Source organism: Acomys minous (assembly GCF_964271855.1).
Source record: "Acomys minous genome assembly, chromosome: 3".
NCBI classification, from domain to species: Eukaryota; Metazoa; Chordata; class Mammalia; order Rodentia; family Muridae; genus Acomys; species Acomys minous.
In genome coordinates, this window is record NC_140485.1 from 3368755 (window position 1) to 3394877 (window position 26123).

A 26123-nucleotide genomic window follows, 5' to 3' on the forward strand; every position below is an offset into this window, starting at 1 on the left:
GCTCCTGTGTTTTCTCAGTTTAATTCGTCAGCAACTATCTCAGACTTTCCTAGCCAGTACTGTGCTCTATGCACCACTCACTGAGGCAGCTCACTCAGAAGGTCAGCCTGGAATCACTCAGAGTGGGCACAAGTATAGGTGGGCTGGGGGAACAGACAGGGAGTGTATGGCATCTTTACACCATGAAGAAAAGCCAGGTGTGGTGGCGCACGCCTTTAATCCCAGCGCTCAGGAGGCAGAGGCAGGTGGAGCTCTGTGAGTTCAAGGCTAGCCTGGTCTATAAAGTGAGTCCAGGACAGCCAGGGCTCCACAGAGAAACCTTGTCTGGAAAAACGGAAAAAAAACAAAACCAAAATCAAAACAACCATCATGAAGAAAAGAGGGCGCCAACCTAGGCAGTTACTTAAATGTGAAATCAGAATCGTGTCAGCCTCTAAGGCCAATGTTGGCCAATAACGCTAATCATACTAGGCTTATCAGTAGTGACATACATATCTGACAAAATGTTCAGCCTCGCGTCTGCCTAGTTCTCTCTGTGTGTTTGTGTGTGCGTGTGCACTTGTATGTGAAGCTGTGTGTGGGTACGCCTGTCTAATCATGCCCAGAGGTTGACATTTGGTGGCTTTCCCCACTGTTCTTGGTGTCTGTCCATTTTCTTGAGACAGGGTCCCTCACTTAAATTGGAGCTTGCTGTTGCAGGTAGACTGGCTAGCCAGCAAGCCTCCAGATGTGACTGACCCCACCTGGAAGTGCTAGGGTTCCAGGTGTGTGCTGCATCCTGGGCATCTGAACTCAGGCCTTAGGATGGCTCAGCAGGCGCTGACTCAGTCCGTCACCTCCCAGGCCTCCAGTTCCCTTGTTCTTACCAAGTGTTCCTACATGATTGTTCGCTTTGGTAAGGCACCTTGAATTCTTCTCTTGTCTTTTCACCGTTGCAAATCTATTATTTTGATCCTTTGGCCTTCAGTACCATTCTCCAGGGAACTGGATTAAAGTAGAAAGTGCACGCAGATGTGTGTCCAGAACTAGGTGGTTCTTAGCTCTGGGGTGTGGGTAACAGAGGTCATCCTCTTTCTCATAGAGAGCTGGGCTTGAGCTTCCTCCTCTGCTGAGTCCAGCAGGGACCCCTGAGTGGGTGAAAGGCTTCCCTTGAGTTGGTGCTATAGGGGTCTGCGGAAGCAAGTTGCCCTTAAGAAGGATTATGCATAGCAGGACATGGCGGGGGGGCTTGGCTGGTTTTATGGGTATGTTTGTTGGCAGTGTTTGTTGTCATGTTGGGATTAAGTACTATTTAATATGGGATGGCCTCGTTAAGTATATGAATTTCTGAGTCATTGAATTTGATTGGCTTCATACATAGGTGAGGTTGTGTTATTTCTTTCTGGTGAGAGAGCTTTGCCAGCAGCTAGGTAATTATAAAAATAGCTAACATTTATATTATGCCAATTGACTTCTATACGCACTCTGCATATGCTTATTTTCCCATTACTGTAGCCTTGCAGTATAGAGACCACTGTGAGTCCCGTTTTTCAGATGAAATTGAGGAAGTGTTTACCTGATTTGTCTCAGACCCTGTAGCTTCTGCACTTAAAGCTAGTCTGGTCTAAAAGTTCTGCCCTTCACCTTTGCAGTCGACCTCCAGCTAGAAGTGGAGAAAGACTTGTCAGTGTAAGGTTTAGCGACAAAAGAGTGCAAAGGGCAGAGTTTGCTGTGCTGTACAGATTGTCTTTGAGAGATAACGGGAAAGTAGTGCAGTGTACTGGCTGCTGGTGGGGAAGGGGAGTGTGTAATTAAGGCTTGCTAAAGAAACTTAGGCGCGGCCTCATGCTCTGCAGGGCTGTGGCACTCACTCCCCTGTGGATTTTGGTAATGAGATGGAAAGCATGTTAGCTTCCTTGTCAGACACGAGGACCAGCGAGGAGGACCAGCGAGGAGGACCAGCGAGGAGGACCAGCGAGGCCTCCCACCCGGCTCTGTCCTCTCACTCTCTCCCCCTCCTGTCTCCTCACCAGACCCTGGGGTTATGGACAGGCTTGCTGCTCCTCGCTTCCACCGACTGCTGCTACTCCGCTCTGCCTTCCTTCTTTGAGCGTTTCCCGTTCTTTTTCTTGTGTCTTTTTTGTACATCTCCAGGGGTCAATTTATTTCTGCTAAATTCCTGGCTTGCCTTCTGGTTTTGATCTGCAGTCAGCAGCTCAGGCAGGCGTCCTGTCTAGGCCCCGACTTACTGACTTGCTTGTCACTGCGCGGGTTGAAGGAGGTCGGCATTTAAGGGTGTCCCCACCCCACACACTGCTCCATCTCCTTCACCGGGGTGTAGGGAGGGTAGAAGATAATAGCTCATGAAGTATCTTGTAAAGCATACAGCAGGCCACTAATACATGCATTATCACTATCCTAAAGCTGCCCGTGTGGTGCTATCTAGTCCTTTCCTTTGGTGCCCAGCACAGGCCTCAGCCCTGGTACGCTGGCTGTGGCTGCTTCTGTTCACCAGTACATCTCGATGGCCGTGGCTCTTAGTTACTAAGCGTGTGGCAGAGTGCTGCTTGGCGTCGATGGGGCACAGTAAGTGAATGAGTTAATCAAGCAAGCCCATCTAAAGAAAGCGTGTGGCTATAGTGACCCCAGCCCTGAGCAAACACCTCTTTTATATCTCTATGCTTTTTAAAGTTTGCTTGTTTGTTTCCAGCCCCCCCACCCCCCACCTTGCCTTCTCTAAGACCTGTCTTTACTCTGCATTCTCTGGCTCTTGGACTAGATGTATAACACATTCGCTATTCAGATTTTTCATTCACTTAACAAATGGGCTCCTCGAGCCCCAGGGCATTTTCTGGGTAGAAGGGGCAGCAGTGAAGAGTGCAGGTGGAAATTCCTGCCCTTGTGGAGTTCTCGTGAGCATCACGATGATACAGTCGAAACCAAATGAGTTGGATTTTTGGCCCATTTTTGTGCTATCTTTGATGAGGACTTCCAGAACAGTGAAAGTCCGGGGCTGGTGTAGATAAACTGTGTTGCTAGTGCTCCTCCTGGCTTACTCTGTGTTGGATGACCCTGAAGGTATCTGCTTGTCCTGCCCGTGAGAGCTTTGAGCTCTTACCAGCAAGAAAGACTCTGGGTGGCTGAGGAAGGAGGTGGTTGCACCTGGACTTCCGGCTTCAGGAAAGCAATGCGATCTACATGGAAGCCCCTCGAAGTTCTTGAGGCCTGTCTTTATTCTCGATTCTGGTGTTTTGAATGTCTGGAGGGACGACCAGGGGGCAAGGGGTGAGGTCGCGGAGGGTTGCTGATCATCCTGTAACCTTCCTGGGTGGTATTGGTGTGCCCACCTCCCTGCTGAGGGACTGCTTGTTTCCTGTGGCTTCCTAAGTCTGAAGCCCTTTCATTGCAAGGAAGAAGACAGGAGATGGGATGAAAAATACAGAGTGACGTTTGGGACATTTGTGGATCTCTCTGAGGTGTTATTGAAGGGTCCCATTTCTGAAGGATGAGGCCAACGATCTGGAAGTCGAGCCAGTATCCCTGAGGGGGCCCAGGTGGAAAATATGTTTGGGAACGTTGAGGACTGTGAAGATGTCACAGTGGGTAGAGTGTAGGGCCTGAGGGGGGACAGTGGTGTGCAGTGGAGGTGGTTATTAGAGATAATTGTTCAGTAGATATGTAGACAAACTGGCCGTGGGGTGGTGTGTTTTAGTTGACGGTGTGCTTTAGTTTTAGTTGACTGGGCTACGTATGCTTAGTCCTCTGCAGAAAGGGCGTTTAATGACAGATTTGCCACTGAGTTTGCACTGTGGTCAAAACACACACAGTCCTTCCTGCCAGTCTGTTTGTGCCTTCTCTGTATGACTTCAACCCAGCTTTTCCTCTGTCCTGGGATATGCCTTACTGCTTTATTCCTCAAGGCATGATGGGTTCCTGACCGAGGCAGGCCTTCCCTGTTAGCAGCAGCCCCTGCCCTCACAGAGCCTACAGTCTCACTCGTGCATCACTGTGCCCTGAATCTAGAACAATTCTGTTGATATTTTCTTAAATCAATTGACTAAAAGAAACACCCTACGAAAGTCAGTGATAAAACAATGAGTACCACCTGTGTACCTGCAAGCAGGGACCCTGGGGCCATCAGATTACGAAGTCGTCAGGCTGAGCAGGCGGACGCTAGGGCTGTCAAGGTTCCCCGACGACCTTGTTCCTCCCGAGAGTGACACAAGTCCAGAAGGTTGTCCTTCAGTTGGCAGAACGCTTGCGTAGAGCACCTGAGACTCTGAATTCAGTCCCTAGCACCACAGAAAGCCAGGCAGGGCGCTGGAGAGGTGCAGGCAGGAGGTCAGGATGCAAGGTCATTCGCCACTGCAGAGGGAGTTGCAGGTCAGTGTGGGTTATAGACCTGGCCTCTAAATAAATCAGTTAAAAAATACGTAAGAATGCGGACAAAAGAATGGTAGTGTTTATGTGGGTTGATGATATTAGTGTCTCTGTTGCCTGTTTTCACCCTGTTAAAAACTTGAGCTAATAGGAATCTTCCCTGTTTGATGGTGTTTTATTTAGGGCTGTAAAAATAGTGTGAAATTGACAGATTGTATGAGTTTAATAAACATCTTGCATGCATTCTTGTAAAGAACTTGTAAAAAATTTTGCAAAGAAGGGGTTTGTATGGAAGTCAGTTGTGTAGGTCTGTGCTGTTTGTTACTTACTGTCAGCTGTATGGACTTGGGCATTGCAGTGAGTGTGCCACATGGATTTACACACCTGGGGAGCCTATTCTGTAACAGATTGAATGGCAACAGCAGTTTTGTTTCTTTTCTTGAGTAATCTTTACAAGTTTGAGACGGTTTCTAATTTCCCTTAGATGAATAATTCTAAAGCATTAACTCCAGTAGTCCGGGTCTTGTAAATGGCACAAACAGCATTGCTACCTTAGAGTAATGGACAAAGGTTTGTTGAAAGTGGACAGCTGCTCTGACCCCCAGCGTGAGGTTTTTTTGTCTGGCCTGATCAGTCCCCCGGGGAAGAAAGAACCCCATGGAAACAGTACCTGCACCACCTGTCTCTGTGGCACTACAGGAACCGCGATCCAGAGTATCGAGGGGGAGTGAGGCAGGGCACCTAGAGGCAGGCAGGCAGGTAGGCAGGGCACGGATTGCTGCAGGGATGTGTTGGGAGTGCTTGCTGGGTCCCATGTCCAGGCCCCGAGCACTGTGGTGGTGGTGAAGGAGAGACCTCCACCAGTCGCTTTTCACAAGTGCACAGAGCCTGAGGCCCCGTCAAAGGTCTTCTCCATGGATATCCATGTCTTCCCACCCCAGATCAGCCACCTCTTCCAGCCTCCTGGCTGTGAGTGTCGTTCCCCTGTCGGTGGTCTTCTTGCGTGGGCCTTACAGTTTCCTGCACATCTGTATGTGAGTGGTGTCCCCAGTGCAACTAAGAACTCTCTCAGGTGACTAAACAGACGAGAATACTGCTGTTTCGTCTCACAAGGGAGTCAGATTAGCTTTACTTTCTTTCATTTCTGAAAATGTTTATGAATTCTGATAATGTTGTAAATGCTTCTCTTCCAGATAATGTGGATGCAAGCGATCTTAAGCAGTTTTTTGAGACCAACTATTCTCAGATATATTTCATCTTCTATGAAAATTTTATAACACTGGAAAATAGTTTGAAATTGAAAGGTAAGCAATTCTACAACTCTTTTTCGAGCACTCAGGAAATTTCGGAAGTTATGTTGTCATGAGCCACAAGTTCTGCATTTTTAAGTGTTCTTTCTTCCACTCTGGTGGACTGGTTGGCATCCCTGCCTCCCTTGAACATTCCCTTACACAGGTGTTAACTGAACGGCAGGTGGTGAAAGGGAAAATAGGAACCCACAGAAGGCATGAATTCCAAACGGATAATTTGTTTAAAGAGCAGGGAAGAAAAATAATGCATGGACTTTTTTTTTTTAAATCAAAACTTAAGCTGTGTTTGGTGGCACAAGCTCTAATCCCAGAACTGCGGAGGCAGAGGCAGGAAAATCATGCATTTAAGACCAGCCTGGCTTTGAGGCCTACATAGTGAGACCTTGCTTCAAAAGCCAAAAATAACCAGACAACACCAACAACAAAGTTGAATTCCATTAAAGGGAATGTGAAATAAAAATCAAGTGGCTCCTTTGCCCATACCTCCTGTCCTTAGAGATTTTTATCAATGAGTTTGCTTGTATGTTCATATACCAATGTTCATATGTAAAATATTGTTTGGAAAACAAACCAGCTGTGGGAATCTGTTTAGAGAATTGTGTAGCTGCGAAGCCAGGCCGCCCTCACCCTTCTTGCTGTTGTTCCTTGAGCATCACTCGGCCTGTCTGTGGTGATTCCCTCCTGTCAGCAAGAAGCTGGTTAACAGATGCTCAAGGATTGCAGCACAGAGCTAGGCACACAGCACCTGGTCAGTAGGGCAGGCTGCCGTCACTGTCTTTGCCTTTCTATATCATGCCATCTGTTTGGGAATTAGTTAGGAAAAAATAAACGCAAGTGTTTTTCCCCGATGTCTCACATGAACCCAACGCAACATTCTGCTGCCAGAGTCTCCAGCAGACATCCGCTGCTGCCGTTATCTCCGGTCGATCTTGCCAGGCTGCCAGGAGATAGTTTCAGATCCTGCGGGCTAAGGGCTGAGCGCCACAGGCTACCTACCTGCTTTCATGCCAGTTGCAGGTTCTGGGCTGCTGTGTGTGCAGTGGCGGGCTGCCTGTATTCAGGAATCGAGCTCTCTCTTCTCAGGGTCGGTTGCGCTGCTAGAGGAGCTGGCAGAATGTACGGAAACAACCTCACCTGCTTTCATTTATTAAGGCATTTTGTTCATTTGCTGCATTACACATGAATAATGAAGATTTTAAAAGGTGCCTGTGAACAGACCGACAAAGAGCTGTGTGTGAGGTCTGAAAGGCCCTGAACACAGGAACTTCCTTGCCATGGAGTTGGGGAACACCGCTCTGCATGTACACGATGCGTTCTTTTTCACAATGTGGGAGCTCCCTCAGCCGGATTCTTTTGGGCTTAAAGATGCTTTATTATATAGGCATGATTGATCACTCTCTTAGTTACAGCTGATGAACTCAGCCTGAAGGTTGTAGGTGGGTGGAAGGGGCTGAAAGTAGGATTTGCAGTGGAGAACAGCATTGTGGGTAGAGGACAGAGCCTGAGCCAAGACAGTAAAGTGCCCTTAGGCCTGTGTGGGGAATGTGTTTCTTTCTCTTGCCACATAACATATGTGAATGAGGCGTGCAGGAAGTCCGGTTATGTGTGCCAGGAACCTTGACACCTAGGCTAAGCACTTGGGACTTTGTTTTTCCTTAGAACTTAAAAAGATTTGCCTCTGAGACAAGTGTCCTGTTAAGTGGTCAGTACATAGGGCACAGAGGTGAATTGAGGGGCCTGATGCTGTCACCCACGTGGGAGCTGGAGAGGAGTGCAGAAGGTGGTAGTTAAGGGGAGAGGAGGGGCCCTGTGCATCTGAACCCAAAGGAGACGGAGAAGTGAAAGAACCTCGCAGAGACCCAGTTTTCCTTGTGAGGTGTCGTCGTAGCCGCACAGACCTTGGAGGAGAAGGGTGTTTGGGAGGCAAGAGGGTGAAGGCAGCTCTGACCCGTCTGCATCTGAGGTCCGTGTGGACACTCAGGAGAGGTCTTGGCTGGCAGCTGGAACGTAGGTGAGCTGAGCTTGGGGGAAGCTTGCGGTTGCTAAGGGAGAAAGGTGATGGAGGAAAAGGGAGTTGGCACACAGAGAGGAGAGAGATGCATTAGTGGAAGGGTGTTAGGAAGTTGTGTTGTCACGGAAGCCCAGGGGAGAGACTTCAAAGCAAGACCAGGAAGGCTGACGACGCAGGCAGAGGAGCTGCAGTGGGAACTGAGAACTTACATCTGACTTGAAGACAGTTCTTGTGAGCAGCTGTCAGCGTGGCAAGTGGACATGGAGCCCTGGAGCTGTGGTGTGTAGACAAGGGAGGGTGTCTTAAGCTGGTCCTGGGAGAGTTGCTAAGGGCTGTACCTACAGCCAGAGAGAGGGACGGCTAGATGGATAACAGGGACTATGGGTATTGAAGAAAGGTTGAGAGTCGAATAACAGTAGAGACACACAGGCAAGTGCAGAGCAGCTTTTTTTTTTTTTTTGGTCTGAGAAAAGTTAGAGCATAAATGTAGACAGACCTTTTGGGATAAGAAAGAAAACCCAGAGGGCTTCCTGAAGTGCCCCAATTGCTGAGATTAAACGGAAGCATGCCGCGTGTGGAGGGGAGGGATAGGATGGGCACGGACGCAGTCTTCAGCATGGGCTTCAGCGGCGGGCTCTGGTACACAGCAGATGCTCAGAGTCCTGTCCAGAGCTTGGGGCTCTAGTGTACATCAGACTGTGTAAAAGCCTTGCCTGGGATGCCAGCATGTAGGAGGGCTTTTTTGTTTGTTTTGTTTTTTCTTTTTGTTTTTTGTTTTTTTGGCTTCCCAGACAGGGTTTCTCTGTGTAGCCTTGGCTGTCTGGATTCACTTTGTAGATGAGGCTCAAACTCACATCGATCCTCCTGCCTCTGCCTCCCTGAGTGCTGGGATTACAGGTGTGTGCCACCATGCCAGGCTCCACCTCAGATTTGTAAGGTGGTATAAATCTTAAATTTAAAACTTATTTTAGCTCAAAGGGTAAATATTATAAATATGAAATGATTTGTATTTACTTTGTGAGTTTTGCTCTATTTCTCTTTATTTCACTGGTATGTGGAGGGGAAATGGGTCGTGTTTTGTACAAAATATCAAAATAAGCAGTCAGCTGAGTGTGGCAGCTCAAGCCTTAATCCCAGCGCTCAGGAGACAGAAATAGGAGGGTCTCTTGAGTTCAAGGCCAGCTGGGTCTACATAGTGAGCTCATTGAGGTCTGCCAAGGTTACATAGTGAAGCCTTGTCTACACACACACACACACACACACACACACACACACACACACACACACACACACACACACACCCCAAAGCAAAAACAAAAAGTAAAATAGCAATGAAAATTATGACATCAGATCTAAAAAAAAAGCCACCTGTCCAAACTTATTTTAGGTTGTACTCCATTTTCCCTTCTTTCCTTCCTCTTTTTCAGTGATGAACCAGCAGGAACAGGGTGAGATTTCAAGAAGTTCTCACGTTCAGTGCAATCTGTATTGAATTGCAGTACAAAAAGGAGTGTACCCCCCAAAGGAAGAAAAAATGTTTACTAAGAATAGTAAACTCTAACTTTAGTTTCCAGTTATTCAGGACAAACCCTTGGTGATGCTGGCTTTCTCATCACAAAGTGTCATTGGCCTGTCTTCTGCCTACACTGACAGCACCTAAGCTTCTGGCACCCTCGTGTAGCCTGGCACCGGCCTCAGAGGGCATCCTCGCTTCCGCTCTTGCACTGTCGTCTGCCCCCACGTTTCTTTTCAGAAGAGTAGCTGAAGCCACGGCTTCCATGGTCCCTGAGACTCTAGCCTGCAGTGGCTTTGCGTTCTCACTGTGCTGTGCCGGCTTCCCCTTCCTTTACCACACCTGCTCTCTCAGCTTACCTGCTCCAGCCTCCCCAGCCCCCCCCCCCTCCAGGTCCTTCCTGTCCTGTCAAGCTCGCTCAGCACAGGAACTTTGTCTGCTCAGCTCTCCCTCCCTGGGGGTGACTCCCTCATATCTCTGTGGCTTGTTCCCTTTCAGTTGTGGAAGCTGTCTGGTTGTCACTTTCCCAGCAAGCTATCCCTGACTTCCCTAATGTAAATTGCGTGCTTTTAGGTTTAGTATTCCTCATTTGCTTTTGCTCATGGATTTTCTAACTTATTTATACTTTCTTTGCCTCAAAATGTTCTCTTTCCCACGATGGGGATTTTTGCTTGTTTGGTTCATTCCTCTGTCCTTGGGGCCCAACAGAATTCCTGAAAACCAGACGGTCTTTGTAAATGAATGGATGATAGCTAGCGACTTCTTAGAGCTGTAAGCATTGGTCAGGAGCCTGAAACTGATAGCTCCTTGATGTTGTTACTGCCCTTGTTGACCAGAGAGGTTCTCGCTATGAACCCTGGCCTGGCCTCGAACTCCGGCTGGCTCTCAGCCTTCCACTACCAGTATTACAGTTGCGGCTTCACTGGATACAGTCAGTACAGCCTGTGGCAGCAGCATCTGACAGTTCCAAGAGAGATGTGAGCAGCCTCAAGTCTTTACTGTCTGCTGGTTCTTAAGTTAGATGCACTCTGAGCACAATGCTAGGACATAGTATAGACCTTAAGTAATAATTACTAATGGAGGCTGGTGTACAGGTTTATATTATTATTAATATTATCAAGAAGGTATCGTGTGGCAGTGGGTGAGGCTCAGTTGGTAGAGTGCTTGCCTGGCACTTGAGACCCTGGGTTTAATTCCAGCACCACATGAAGCTAAGTATGTGACATGCCTCTTGTAATCCCAGTGCTTGGGAGGTGGAGGCAGGAGAGCTTCAAGCTCGTCCTCAGCTGCATATCAGGCTGGAGGCCAGCCTGGGCTACACAAAAAGAAAACCTCAGTGTGCAGTGTGCATTGGAGGAGACAGGCTCTTTTCTGCAGGTGTTCATGCTCTTTGCCTGTTATGATTCTGGTGGTTTTCCCTGTGGACTTTACTGTAATTTGAGCCACTAAGTACCCAGTTAAGAAACCAATTTAGAAAGCAGGATGGGTTATGTTTAAAGAGCGAGAGGGGCAACTGTGGTTGGCACGGGCGTGATGTGCCGTCTCGGTGTCTGCGCCTTCCCCGCCTTCCCCAGTAGTTCCCGTGCTTGCCTTCAGTGTCATGTGTGAGAGCCCAAAGTTTAAGTGCTAGCGTGCTGACTAATTTCTTTTTCTTACTTTCCAGGGAATAATAAATCACAAAGGGAGGAGCTGGACTCCATCCTCTTTCTTTTTGAAGTAAGTTTTAGTGGTTGTTGTTGTTGTTATTATTATTTATGCTGCTGCTGCTGATGTCTTTTAAAATCCTTGTTGAAAATAAATTACTTTATTTGATTCTTATTTTTTTTAAACTTTGCTTTTGTTTTTTTGTTTTTGCTTTGTTTTGTTTCTTGATTCTTATTTTACCTGAAGATAAATGGAAATGACTATGCATGGATGTGCCCTGCCCTCTTTCCTGCCTTTTACCTATGTTTTCCAAAAGATACTGTTGAGAATGTTCATGTGATTTCTCTTTTAAAAAATATGTAGAAGTTTCTCTTATATGAACACCTAGATGTAAAGGTCGTGTCTCCCCCCCCCCCCTTCTCTGTGTAGCCTTGGCTGTCCTGGACTCACTTTGTAGACCAGGCTGGCCTCGAACTCACAGAGATCTGCCTGCCTCTGCCTCCCTGAGTGCTGGGATTAAAGGTGTGTGCCACCATACCCAGCTGCAAACAATTTTAAAATAGTAATAGCTTTGGCTATTTTTCTACCCATATGAACTTTTATGTGAATCTTACATAAATGTACTGACATACAGAAACTCAGTTTTTCCACATATATATATGTAATATTTTATGTGTGTAGATGGGGGTGTGTTAGAGGCTAGAAGAGGGTGCCAGACCCCCTAGGCCTGGAGTTATGGATGGTCGTCAGCTGCCGTGTGTGTGTGCTGGGATTGTACCTGGCTTCCCTGGAAGAGCGGTCAGTGCAGCTCTGAACCACTGAGATTGTCAGGCCTCTCAGGAAATTATTTCTGGCTAGTGGTGGGTTATAGTTTTTTTTTTTTTTAATATATCCTTATCTGTGTATGCAGGTATTCTTTAATGTTGGAGCAATCTTTGGCTGTGAGTTTTTACAATTAAGTTAGATTTTATTTGTGTGCATGGTCATAGCTGCCACAGGCGTTTCCCACAGCAAGCATGTAAAAGCAAGATGACAACCGACAGGAATTTCTCTCTTCACTGTGCGGGGCCCAGGGACTGAACTCAGGTTCTCAGGCTTGATAGCAGTCCCTTTACCACTGAGCCATTTTGCCAACCTCTTGGCACTATTTTTGTTTCTTGTTTGTTTGTTTGTTTTGAGACAGGGTCTGTTTATGTAGCCCCAGATGTCCTAGAACTTCCTGTACACCAGGCTGGTCTTGAGCTTGAAGATCTGCACTACCACATCTCTTGGCAATGTTTTTGGTGGTCAAGTATAAAATTCTTCTTGTTCTAGTGTTTTAGGCAAGTGCTAGATTATGGGAACCAGAAGAACTAGACTCAGAGGTGAATTACATGCTAGTATTATTATTATTTTCTTTCTCCCTTTTTTGAGACAGGGTCTCTATATGTAGCCTTGCCTGTCCTGGAACTGTCTATGTGGACCAGGCTGGCCTCAAACTCACAGAGATCCACCTACCTCTGCCTCCTAAGCTTTAAGATTAAAGGTGTACACCACTGTGTCTGGCTTATAAATTGATAAATTATAAATTAAGAAAAATTTTTTCATGTATTTATTTGGTGTGTGTGCACATGTGTACTTTCACAGTGTGTATGTGGAGGTCAGAGGACAACTTTGGGGAGTTTTTTTATCCTCCCATCAAGTGGGTTCTGGGAAGCAAACTCAGGCTCCTTCATAGACTGAACACATAGCCAGGCCCCTGGACTATAAATTCTGAATGGTAGTTCACTCATAGTTTGAAGTGACGTGTGCATAGTTTGGTATGAGAAGATAAACTATCTCCCTCTCTCCCTCCCCCCACCCCCCCCTGTGTGTGTGTGTGTGTGTGTGTGTGTGTGTGTGTGTGTGTGTGTACACGTGCGTATACGTATCTGTGAAGGCCAGAAATCAACCTTGGGTGTGTTGTTCTTCTGTAACCACTCTTGTTTTTTTCGAGACAGAGTCTTTCTGTGTAGCCTTGGCTGTCCTGGACTTGCTTTGCAGACCAGGCTGGCCTCGAACTCACAGCTATCCACCTGCCTCTGTCTCCCGAGTGCTGGGATTAAAGGCATGTGCCACCACTGCCCGGCTGTTTGTTTTTTTGTTTTTTTGTTTTTAATTTTTGTTTTTAGCCTTGGTCTCTCACTGGGACCCAGAGTCCCATGATTAGGCTGTGCAGGCCAGAAAGCTCCTGGACTCCTACTGTCTCCGCCCTCTCAGCACTGGGATTATAAGCAGGCGCCACCACCTGTGCTAGTGTGGGAAGGACGACACTAGTTAAGCTGTCTTTCCAACCTGAAGAAGAAAAATGTATGACATAAGGAAATGCCAAAGGAGCAGACCTGGCTGCAGGGGAGGCTGGGAAAGGGAAGTGCTGTGTGGGTGAGCTGTGAGGGGCTGTGTGAGTGAGTAAGCTAGGACAAAGGACATTTCCAGCACAGGACCGGGCTGTGGCTGGTGCCCAGGAGCTGCTCCTGGCTTGTGGGCTGTTCTTCTATGGCAACAGGCATTGCTTCAGGGCATTGTTGTGTCATGCTCATTGTATTTCCAGTGGTTACCCTCCAGCGAATGGAGCCTGTGCAAAGACGTTATTCTTACCAGGAACATTAATTAAGCCCATTGCTTAAATCTGTAACTATCGCTTGTTTCACTAATTTCATTTTATCTCTGTAGCAAGGGATGAACTTACTAAAGACTAACACGTTTTCACATTACAAAGCATGATTCAGAAGCCTGTGACCGTGACACCCTCTCGCCCCGTTTTGAAGACTAGAGGCTGCTGTGTAGATGGACATTCCTCCCTGGTGCTCCTTCCTCTGGAGACAGCCACTCCCCAGCATCTTATTTTCCTTTTTAAAAGACTGTTAATATTAACTAGCTTGCCATAATGATATACGCCTTTAATCCCAGCACTCAGGAGGCAGAGGATCTCTGTGAGTTCAAGGCCAGCCAGAGCTACATAGAGAGATCATGTCTTGAGGGGGCAGAAGTATTACCTGGTTTCAGGGACGGCTCTGTGGGTAGAGCACTTGCCACACAGGCCTGACAGGATGACTTGGGATTCCCCAGAACCCACTTGAAAAGCCAGATACTGTAGAGCAAGTGTCTGAAACCCCAGCATACCCCTACTGGGAGATTGGGGGTGAGATGGGAGACTTAGCAGAAGCTCCCAGGCCAGCCAACCTTGCATGTACAGCAGCGAACAGGAGAGACCCTGTCTTAATCTTTGTAAAAGATGAGGACTGACACCTGAGGTTGCCCTCTGACCTCTGCACATGTATCAGTGTCTGCCTATACCACACCTGTGCACACACATGCGCACGTGGGTTTGCCACATGTACTCTTGAGTAATTTGTTGTGTAGTTTTGTTTGGTTTTGAGTGTAACAGAAGCATGTTCATGGCACACAATCACCTGTGACTGGTCTAGTGCTCTCAGCATTATTTCTAATCGTTATTCCACAATTAAAATTTAGCTCCAGCTTGGCCGGTCACACTGCTGGATTCAGTGAGCAGGTATGACTCAGTTCCCATATTTTGTCTCTCCCGGTTTTTTTGTTTTTTGTTTTTGTTTTTGTTTTCTTTGTCTGTGGATGATGGCCAACCTTTGCAGTGGTCTGTTTTTCCACTTACTGCCCTGGCTCAGCCCTGCATTACATTTGCAAATAGAAATGATAAAAGTATTCATTATATTTTTATCCCAAAGAGAGTTTCACTCGTATTTATGTTTCACCAGTAAGACTGATATAGTCTATAAGTTTTAGTGCCTACTCTGTGAGATTATATAAGCTTGTTTTCATTTTTAGATTGGCCAGATTATTTTAAAAAAAAAAGGCAGATGAGTTTTTACATTTTCTTTCTTTTTTACAATTTTTTTCTTTAATTTTATTTTATGTTCATTTGGTGTTTTGTGTGCATGTATGTCTTGTGGCGATATCAGACCTTGGAGTTATAGACAGTTGTGAGCTGCCATGTGCCTGCTGGGAATTGAACTCATATCCTCTCAAAGAATAGTCAGTGCTCTTAATTGCGGAGCCATCTCTCCAACCCTGATTTTTTTTTTTTTACATTTTCTTTTTCTTTCTTTCTTTCTTTCTTTCTTTCTTTCTATCTATCTTTTTGGTTTTTTAAGACAGGGTTTCTCTGTGTAGCCTTGACTGTCTTGAACTTGCTTTGTAGACCAGGCTGGCCTGAGTCGATCAGCTGATGATTCTTGTGTTTAAGGATTTATATTTTTTAGAGTTTTAGGTAATGGTTTAATTTTTGCATATTTAAAATTTTCCTTCAAAAATTTTATGTAATGTATTTTAATTATATTCTTTCTCCTCCCCTGACTACTTCCGTTTCACCCCTCTCCTGCCTAATTGACTTCACGTTCTTTCTTTTTTCTTTGAAACACACACACACACACACACACACACACACACACACACACACACACACACGGCAACAATAACAGACTTCTAACAACCATGGAGTCTGGAGTCCATTTTTTGCGGCCAGCTGTTCCTGAGGCGAGGCTGCCCGCAGTGTGCTGGATTTTCCCTCTTCTCGCAGTTATCAATTGCAGACAGCTTCTTGGTTAGAGCTGGGGCTTGGTGCTCATGTCCCCTCCTTCATGCGGGTGTTCTGTATTTTGTATTGGGTAATTCTGATATCTGAGGTCTTTGGTAGTTTTAATCTGTTATCTTTTCTGACACCATGCCTTCTTTTCTTGCGTATGTTGTGAGATCAATAATGAATCACACAGATTGTTTTTATTAAGCCTTTCTTTTTCTAGATGGATTTGTTTCAGCTTTTGACAGACATTTGGGTGTGGTTTCATTTAGAATTACTTTGTCTTCCTTTGAGGGTTACTAGTGGGATCTCAGGATGAGGGTAGAGGGCTCGGGCTGGAGGGAGCGCGTCCGTCCCTTCTGCTGCCGCGGGGTTAGCACTTGGCCTCCTTCCTTCTTCTCTGGACCGTTCCTCTGCCCGCCCTTCCTTTCCCTTTCTTGCTTCTGTCTCTTCTACTGTTGTTTTCTTCTTTCTTTCTTCTTTTTTCCAGTCTTATTACTTTCTCTGAGTCCTCAAAGCTGTGCAATGCTATTAGAGTTGTATTTGTTGTTGTTCCTCTTGGAACTAGCTGTCCCAAAGGTGGGAAACCTTCAGAGACCTGAGTCCTCACCCTCCCACAAAGGACATGTGATGCCTTCCTGACTGTCCAGAAACTCTGCCCAAGGGAAGGAGCGATTAGTGATACATTACTCAGTACAGAGAATTAGTTGCCTATGTAGAAGAACAAATATATATTATTCAAAGCTTCATAAAACTCTCACTGTGCATAGTAAATATGAGTGAGTGATGAATTTGCATTTCTTTTGTTTATGCTGTGTGTTCAGCTCTGGCTTTACAAGTCAGGCTGTAATTTGTGTGTTTCACTCTGAGCACTAAGCTACTTCATTGCTGCCTTCTACATTAGAAGTGGTTTACGAGGGGTCTGAGGTGATATTCACCAATGTGTAAATAATTGAGAAAGGCTTCCTTTAGAAGAGGTAGAATTATTATGATGTTAAATTACAGAAGTGATCCTGTGCAAGGATATTCTATAAATAAGAAATGGATTAGAAGAAAGTAGAGGATTAAGAGAGTTAAGGAGGCATGGAGAAAGAATATGTAAAAGAGCTACACCTTGCCTTGGTAAGGGACAAAGTGCTAAGGCAGCATTGAAAGTGGGAGCAGAAGTTTACAGTGTAGCAAGTTTCCATTTTGGCTAGTACAGTGTTCCGGTGAAGTAAGTGATGGGCATTTAAGGCTGGCAGTTCAGGAGGTAAGTTCCAGGTTGTGGAGGGTCACAGAGATTAAATCTGTTGTGTTTACCCCCAGTGGGAGCACATGAACTTTTGGAAGATGACCTGGCCACCTCTCCTTGTGGTGTCACTTAGGATTTCTGTTCCTGTTAATTTATGGAGAAGCCCATCATCTTTGTGTTTTTAAATTTGTTTTATTGCTATTGTAGTTATGACTAGATATTTATTCTTCTTTTAAGAACATTTGTTTGTCATTGCTGGATGTTTCTAATGGAGATGCAGGATCTCAAAACATGAATTTAATTGCCATTTTATATTGACCAGAATCTGTCTTATAAGGGCCATTCTGTTTAACCCTTTCCTTCTGGAATAGATTATGTCTTCCTAGTTTGTTTGTTTGTTTGTTTGTTTGTTTTCCTGCTAGTGGTGGTCACATTAGGGCTTTGATGTACATACCCAGTACCTCTCAGTTTTTAACTATTTTATTTTTGTTTTTAATTATGTATATATATGTGTGTGTGTGTGTGTGTGTGTGTGTGTACAAATGTGTGTATGTGTCTGTGTGGGTTCATGCATTTGATTGTAGTACCTGCAGAAGCCAAAGAGCCCGTCAGATCTTTTGGAATTTTTATCAGATGTAGGTACTAGGAGCTGAACTCAGGTCCTCTTCAAGAGCAATATGAACTCTTAACCACTGAGCCGTCTCTCCACCTTCACGGCTCAGCTTTTATAGAAGAAAGGTTGGGAGGTCTGTGGAGTTAGGTGGCCTTTCTCAGGTTATCAAATAGAAGCTCAGGGAATTTAAACCTGTGTTCGTCACTCACAGAGAGTTACCTGCACAGGGGAAAGGGCTGTTTAACCTGTGAGGAGCCGGATGACTGGGCCTCAAGTTCACATTGTCTTCTCTTGAGAACCATCTAGATGCAGCCCCCAAGAGGCTATCCTAGTGGTTCCTAGGACCCTGACACAAAAATGACTGTAATGAAGGAAGTGGTTTTAATTAATTATACTTTCTCTTTCCTTAGAGCAGGAGGCATGTCACATGGGGTCAGAGAGGGTGGCACCGAGGTGAAATCAGCAGGTACAGAGAGAACTGCAGGCAGAAACCTTTATTATATGAGTAAGCACAGCCAAGGCAAGGTGAGCATACTAAGCAGAATTTAGGGTCATTTGAGGTGCCTCCAGGCTGCTTGTTCGTATTTGGCCACCGAGTGATCAGGAGAGGCTCCGGAGCATAAGAACACAAGAAAGGATTTGGGGTTGGGGGGGGGTCTCAGCCCCTTTCTACAGGAATTAGCTAACCCAGGAGGGCCAGTTCTTCCTTCAGTGGGGCCAAAGGTGTACTCTGCTAAGAGTACAGAAATAAGAAACTGCACCTAATATAGACCCTTGTGCCGGCCACCTTGAGTGCCATCCTTTCCAGCAGAGAACTAGCGTGGTTTACAAGTAGTATATTGTTAAGAAAGAAAGAAAACTCCTTAAATTTGATAGCAAAGATTTTCTCACTTTCTCATACCTGATTAAAACACACAGAGGTTTAATTTACGAAACCTGCATGTGTTCTGGCATTAGAATTCTACCTGCTTGCACCCCACCTCCCGCCCACTCACACACATCACAGAGTTTGAAATTATGGATAAGCACAACATTTGATTTTCAGAATCCTTATTCTAAAATTTATCCAAATGATCTCTCGGATTAAACTCCATTTTAATCTCGTCATTACCGTTCTAGACACCTGAATGGGCTCTTTATAGTCTGTAAAACGAGGCCAGGCTGGCCTGCCCTTCAGAGTCCTTCATCCTCTGGGTAGCAGTGGAGCTTTCCTCCACATCTGCCATTGTCCCTCTCGGGAGCATGGCTCCCTCAGATCCAGGCTGCTTATCAGATGCTGTGCCTTTCTTTGCAGGGGCTTAACCTTTTTTTCCCCCTGACACTTTTCCTCTCACTTTTCAAACTGAATTCTTCCAGCAAGTGTTGGTGGGGTGAGAGTGGGGAGTGCTCATCCTGAGGTGAGCGTGTGCAATAAGCCACAGCGTGTGAACATTTGCTTGCTATCCCTTCATGTGGCTGTGCCTTAGCCTCCTAATGAGACCATAAAGTTCCCCAGCCTGGCAGCTTCAGTTCTTTGTGTCCCCGCAGTGATTTGTACCTGTTGGTATTTATTGTTGCATTAAAGTCTCTTACATTCTCCACCTCTCTGCATTGTAGCTACTTGGAACTTTTGTGTTCATAGCACCCCGCCACAACCCACAGTTCATAGCACCCCGCCGCACACCCACAGTTGATAGCACCCCGCCACACACCCACAGTCCATAGCACCCCGCCACATACCCACAGTCCATAGCACCCCGCCACAACCCACAGTTGATAACCCCCCGCCACACACCCACAGTTGATAGCACCCCACCACACACCCACAGTCCATAGCACCCCACCGCACACCCACAGTTGATAGCACCCCGCCGCACACCCACAGTCCATAGCACCCCACCACACACCCACAGTCCATAGCACCCCACCGCACACCCACAGTTGATAGCACCCCGCCACACACCCACAGTCCATAGCACCCCAACACACACCCACAGTCCATAGCACCCCACCACACACCCACAGTCCATAGCACCCCACCGCACATCCACAGTCCATAGCACCCCACCACACACCCACAGTCCATAGCACCCCGCCACACACCCACAGTCCATAGCACCCCACCACACACCCACAGTCCATAGCACCCCACCGCACACCCACAGTCGATAGCACCCCACCACACACCCACAGTCCATAGCACCCCACCACACACCCACAGTCCATAGCACCCCACCACACACCCACAGTCCATAGCACCCCACCACACACCCACAGTCCATAGCACCCCACCGCACACCCACAGTCGATAGCACCCCACCGCACACCCACAGTCCATAGCACCCCACCGCACACCCACAGTTCATAGCACCCCACCACACACCCACAGTCCATAGCACCCCGCCGCACACCCACAGTCCATAGCACCCCACCACACACCCACAGTCCATAGCACCCCGCCACACACCCACAGTCGATAGCACCCCACCGCACACCCACAGACGATAGCACCCAGCCACACACCCACAGTCCATAGCACCCCGCCACACACCCACAGTTCATAGCACCCCACCACACACCCACAGACGATAGCACCCAGCCACACACCCACAGTCGATAGCACCCCACCGCACACCCACAGTCCATAGCACCCCACCGCACACCCACAGTTGATAGCACCCCGCCACACACCCACAGTCCATAGCACCCCGCCACACACCCACAGTCCATAGCACCCCACCGCACACCCACAGTTGATAGCACCCCGCCACACACCCACAGTCCATAGCACCCCATCACACACCCACAGTCCATAGCACCCCACCACACACCCACAGTCCATAGCACCCCACCACACACCCACAGTCCATAGCACCCCACCACACACCCACAGTCCATAGCACCCCGCCACACACCCACAGTCGATAGCACCCAGCCACACACCCACAGTCGATAGCACCCCACCGCACACCCACAGTCGATAGCACCCCACCGCACACCCACAGTCCATAGCACCCCACCACACACCCACAGACGATAGCACCCAGCCACACACCCACAGTCGATAGCACCCCACCACACACCCACAGTCGATAGCACCCCACCACACACCCACAGACGATAGCACCCAGCCACACACCCACAGTCGATAGCACCCCGCCACACACCCACAGTCGATAGCACCCCACCGCACACCCACAGTCGATAGCACCCCACTGCACACCCACAGTCCATAGCACCCCGCCGCACACCCACCGTTGATAGCACCCCACCACACACCCACAGTCCATAGCACCCCACCACACACCCACAGTCCATAGCACCCCACCACACACCCACAGTCCATAGCACCCCGCCGCACACCCACAGTCGATAGCACCCCGCCACAACCCACAGTTGATAGCACCCCACCACACACCCACAGTCCATAGCACCCCGCCGCACACCCACAGTCCATAGCACCCCACCGCACACCCACAGTTTATAGCACCCCGCCGCACACCCACACCCACGCTTAAAACTTGATGATAAAGAGACAAGGGTCAGAGATGTCTTGTTCTAGATCAGCCTTGATAGCAGTAAGCTGGTGACCTTGAGCGAGGTACCTTCTTTGCTTTGGTTCCCAGGCCTAGCAGTCAGGGGTAGGACTGGCTGAGCCTTGCAATCTCTTCCAGGCCTGTTAACCCTCGGATATGCAACTGTAGCTTTGTTTGAAAGGTCTAAACAAGTCATGGAAAATTCCTTTTTAAGTATGAGACCTAGGTTCATTCTTTCATTTTGTTCTAAATTTTAAAATGATTCAACTCTGATTAGCTTTTAAACTTACCTATTTTATTTATGTGTATAGCTGTTCTTCTGCATGCATGTATATGCATGTCATGTGTAGTGGAGTCTCCAGGCGACTTCATTCCTCTTTGTTAAACACAGCATTAGATTTTCACCTTACTGTAGGTTTGTCCCGGTGGGGTGGGGACTTGAAAGAATTAGGGTTTTATTGTAGTGGATTTCCTAGGTTTTTTGTTAGTCCCAACCTGCTGTGGCTGTGGCCTGAGCATTGCTTAACTCCTATAGAGCAAAGAAATAAGGCTTCAAAGCAGCTTTCTGTAAACATGAAATTGAAAAAAGCATGCAAATTTCATTCTTTTGTTTTCATACTTGACATGAAAATGACATTAATATAACTGCAAATCTCTCCACCCCACCTCCAGCCCCTTTCACCCCTCACCCCTACCGCAAGCTGAAGGCCACAAACCCTGTCATTGCGGGATGGGGCTCTTTCTCTTCTCTGTCCCTCCTTTGGTGGAAGGGCAGCCTGGCCTGGGAAGCACTGACGTGAGAGGGCAATTACAGCAGGTGCGCTGCACAGAGGGTGCAGGTGACACCTGAGCTTCTTGAAGGGCACAGAGTAAGGGCGTGGATAGCCGCAGGCACAGGCTGCCGCTTTTCCTTCAGTTCTCTGGGTGGCCGGAGTGTGCTCTCTTCCCTCTCCACAGACTGTGGGGGTGCTGGATCACAGGGAGGGTCTACATTTGCAAAGCCTTGCCCACCCAGCTGTGTTGAGGAGCCACTGTGTGGGCAGTGGGCCTGGAGCTGCAGTGGGCTCTCCATCCCCCTTTAGCAGAGTGCGGTCATGGACTTCTCATTGCTTTCGGGGAGCTGCTAGAGACAGTGGGCTCAGGCTCTCATGGTTCCTCAAAGTAGGGGACGGACTCTCCTGATAGCAGTCACGTGACATGTCCCTACAGGGGCCGCGAAGCCAGGCTGGCTGTCATTCTCCTGGCACTGCTTTGCATTTGATGAATACCACCCAGTAGGCTGAATGCTGATTTCATTGCTGTAATCTCTCCTTGGTGCTGGCATTTACTGGATACTGGGGACATGTTAAAACATAGGACCCAGATCCCCCCTCTCTCTCCCCCCCATCTGCCTGTCTCTCCCCACTCCCTTCCTCCTTTCTTTCTTTCTTTTTTGTAATGTGGTTATTTTAATGCCTGCTTTTTTTCGTGTACTCAACAAACTGGAAGGTAGAAAAGGCATAAATGTTTAGCTTATTAATTTTCTTATTACATTGTGGTGCATTGATAATTTGAATTAGAGCCCCAATGTCAGAACTACAGCTTTTCTTATGCATTGGGACCTTATGTAGAGGTGAGAAACTTGGGATTGGCCCCACAGACTGTATGAATTATTCAGTTCACCTTGGAGGAAGGGAACCTGGAGACAGGATGTTTGTGGAAGTCTGAAATTACAGTCTTGTGATTGATTATCTGCTGTAGCACAGGTGCCCTTCCCACCCCAGGGTGGTAGCGGCTGACCTGTGGTAACTGACACCCTCAGAGAAGATCATGTGGACGACAGTTAGGAAGTGCACACACTTTCGAGGTAATGGAAGAAAGCTCATCAAAACTTAATGAGAGGGCATTGACAGTAACGAGTGAGCACTCTGTGTTATGTTAGAACAGAGCACATCTTCTCTTACAATGATCTCACACACATGCTGAGACCTCGTTTGTATGACTTGGTCTCTCTCTCTCTCTCTCTCTCTCTCTCTCTCTCTCTCTCTCTCTCTCTCTCTCTCACACACACACACACACACACACACACACTTAGAAGAGAGTTGCACAGATGCTTGCTGTGTTGTACATTTTCTCTGGCTTGTTTTGTGTGGTCCTATAGCACTGTTGTTGTTAGAGAGTGACACCTAGTGTTTGACGTGCATATGACACTGGGTAGGAAGAAAAGCGCTGTCTTCCCTGCAGCTGATCCTGAAGACCTGGGGCATTCACTCATGAACCTGACAAACCTGACAGCGCGTCTAGTCCTGAGCTAGCTTGCAGGACTAAGGTACTCTCTAGTCCCATTGAGGGAAACACTTACATCTTAAGTTTCTAGGGTGACAGGGACCAAGTTACAGCATTTTATGTGGACTTTGTAATTTCTTTCTTATTGCTTATGTAGACTTCCTCAAAGTGAATGTTTTAAAATAAAAAATTTAAAAATGGCATGGAAAGGATAGCCAATTAGTTATGCTAGTATCAAAATGGAAGAGAGTGGAAGATACGGTAATTTTTAGCTAAAAACCAAAAGCCTGCATGAAATGGAGACTAACACAGCAGCTGTGGCTGTGACTGACACCTCTTAGGTGAGTTTCATATGTGCAAATAAGATTCTTTTTAGAGCTGATCTCGCTTCAGTGCAAAGCCCACCACTAACAGCAGAATTTTATGCCACTAACGTTAGCATTTGTGAAATGTCTAGTGCGCGTGAACAGATGAACTTACAAAGTGTATCTCGTCTCTGCTTCCAAAGCTGCGAAAGTTGCCGTGTTAAGACATGATGAAAGGGTGTAAAATGTACGTTAGTCCTAATGGGGATGTTTTGTGTATAGTTCTGCATGTCCTAGCCAGGTGTTAGCTGGCCTTCCTCCAGAGGCTCCTGCGGTCTACTGAACCGACTACTTACTAACTGTAGGCAGCAGCCCTCTGCTTTGCCCCTCGCCCTCCCTAGGAGCCCTCTGCTCTGCCCCTCGCCCTCCCTAGCAGCCCTCTGCTCTGTCCCTCGTCCTCCCTAGCAGCCCTCTGCTCTGTCCCTCGTCCTCCCTAGCAGCCCTCTGCTCTGCCCCTCGCCCTCCCTAGCAGTCCCTAGAGACAAGTTTTCCCTGTGTAGCCTTGGCTGCCCTGGTCTCACTTTGTAGACCAAACTAGACTCGAATTCACAGCAATCAACCTACCTCTGCCTTCTGAGTGCTGGGATTAAAGGAGTGTGTCACTATTACCTGGCCACCACCCTACCATGTTAAAGTAGCGCTGTGTGTGTGCATGTGTGTGTGTCATGTGTGTGTGTGTGTAGAGTTTGGTATTTACAGTATCCCATTGAGAGACAATATGGAGCTGTGCTTTCCTTACCCCATAACTGCATGCTGAGAGAGTAAGTAGTGTCATAGTAGTATCATGTAGTAGAAGGGATTTCCGGTAGAAGTAAAAGAGTATTTTTGGTTTTTTTGTTTTGTTTTGTTTTGTTTTTTGTTTTTTTTGAGATAAGATGTATTCACTTCCTTCCTTCCTTCCTTCTTTTCATCTTTGTTTTGTTTTTTTTGAAACAGAGTTTCTCTGTGTGGCCTTGGCTGTCCTGAACTTGGTTTGTATACTAGGCTGGCCATGAACTCACAAAGATCCACCTGCCTCTGCCTCTCTGACTGCTGGGATTACAGGCATGTGCCACCGAGCCCAGCTTCATTTTATTTTTAAGATTATCTGTTTGGTTATTTTATCCCTGTCTTGAATCTAAGGATTCTAAACAAGGATTGACCACCAGTGAGTGTATTCTGTCTACATCGGAGTTATTTTCTAGTAACTGGTGAGAATCCACCAGACAGTAGCAAAAAGGATGTGTCCTGTAGGTTGTGCCCCTGGGGTCTGTACATGGTGCTTCTGAGCCCACACGCCCTCCTGAAGGGACGGCCAATTCTCATTTTAAGTTTTCTGCACACTGTTACTTCCAAAGTCAAGAAGCTAGGACCTCTGCTCTTTCGAATGAAGTCTTGTGCTTTCTCCCAGGGCAGCATCTTCTCCATGCACACAGTGTGCCCACAGCTGGTGTGAGGGAAGAGTTCCCAGCTCTCCATTCTCACACTGAGCAGGCTTTAGTTGCTTATTGTTTCTGGTAGATTAGCTGCTGTGCTGTAGCATGCAGTGTCTTCCTCCTCCTTTGCTGCTCTACTTCCCACGCAGACCTTACGTTGAGTGTGAACTGACTCCGCTGTGCTGTAATCGTCTGGTAATAATTTGGAGAAAAAAGTTTCCCGTCTAAATTAAATGAAGACTGGTAGTTTTAAAGTTCACCATAGCATCTTGTAAAAACTCCAGCTTATGTTTCATTTTATTCCTGGTCATGCAGTCGCTTCTGAAGAAGAAGTAGCTATGGATAATCAGTTAAAAGAACGACGGGTTCCCCGATGTGCTGATCGGCAGTAATACCTAATTTCGATTTTGAGTGTGCTGTAATGGATTACCATATGGATGCAGCTGAGCACTGAGCATTAAACAGAGTCATGTGTTTTCCAGAAAAGTAATATTTATTCACACCGTGTGGCTTTCTTGAAATTTTTTTTTTTTTACTCTCCAGTGAAACTACAAACAAGATGTCAATAGCTTATGTGGCATTCACAGCAGTGCAGCTTAGAATATCAGCTGCAGTGCAAGAAATGCCAGATTGCATTTGCCTCACCAAAGATAGGCTTCATGTGGGACTTTGAGGCACAGGCTTAGCATTTAGACTAGGTAGTTGTGCTTGGCTTTGTATTTATTGACCCTTATAGGATTTAATCCATAAGAAACAGCCCTCACAACATTAGTGTACAGAAAGAATTCAGTCTCCGATTTGTATTAAGTTCTGTCGTTTGGGGAATATTCTTTTTTAAAAAAATATGTTGTGTGTATGTGTGTGCACGCATATATGTAAGTATATGTGTGAGTGCATGTACCACGGAGCACATGTGAAGGTCGGGCTGACTGCAGAAGTTCATACTCTCTCCTTCCATTATGTGTGTCCTGGGGATTGAACTCAGGCTGTCAGGCTTGGTGGCGAGCAAATTTATTTATTGATCCATCTCCGAGGTCCTTTGAGAAATATTTTTACCTCAGAGCTTATTTTTAATATCCTTAAAGTAGACCCATTTTATACATCTGAATAATTTTGAGACGTAATGATGATTGTCCTGACCTGACCCTTAAGTGAATTAGAGACGGTTTTGGTGACAGACTTGGACAATATGGAAACATCTTTATGCACGTCTATTTGATGTATTTGTTTTCTCATATTAAAACGTACTTTCTGTTATATACTAGGAAAAGAAAACCAACTGAGGAATATCAATATGTGTTTTGGA

At 46.8% G+C, this 26123-nt stretch overlaps 1 protein-coding gene across 5 annotated transcripts in view; it reads left to right on the forward strand.

Annotated features, from left to right (window-relative positions):
- The window catches only part of RALGAPA2 (Ral GTPase activating protein catalytic subunit alpha 2), a 279884-nt gene that overhangs the window by 23039 nt on the left and 230722 nt on the right, over nucleotides 1-26123 (forward strand). For all 5 annotated transcript variants that reach the window (XR_014778094.1, XM_084776127.1, XM_084776128.1 and 2 more), the window contains exons 2-3: nucleotides 5553-5663; nucleotides 10857-10909. Coding sequence is in view for 4 of the 5 variants with exons in the window: in XM_084776127.1 (XP_084632253.1) it covers nucleotides 5553-5663; nucleotides 10857-10909 (164 nt within the window). In the remaining variant the exon portion in view is untranslated. The remainder of the gene's footprint in view (nucleotides 1-5552; nucleotides 5664-10856; nucleotides 10910-26123) is intronic.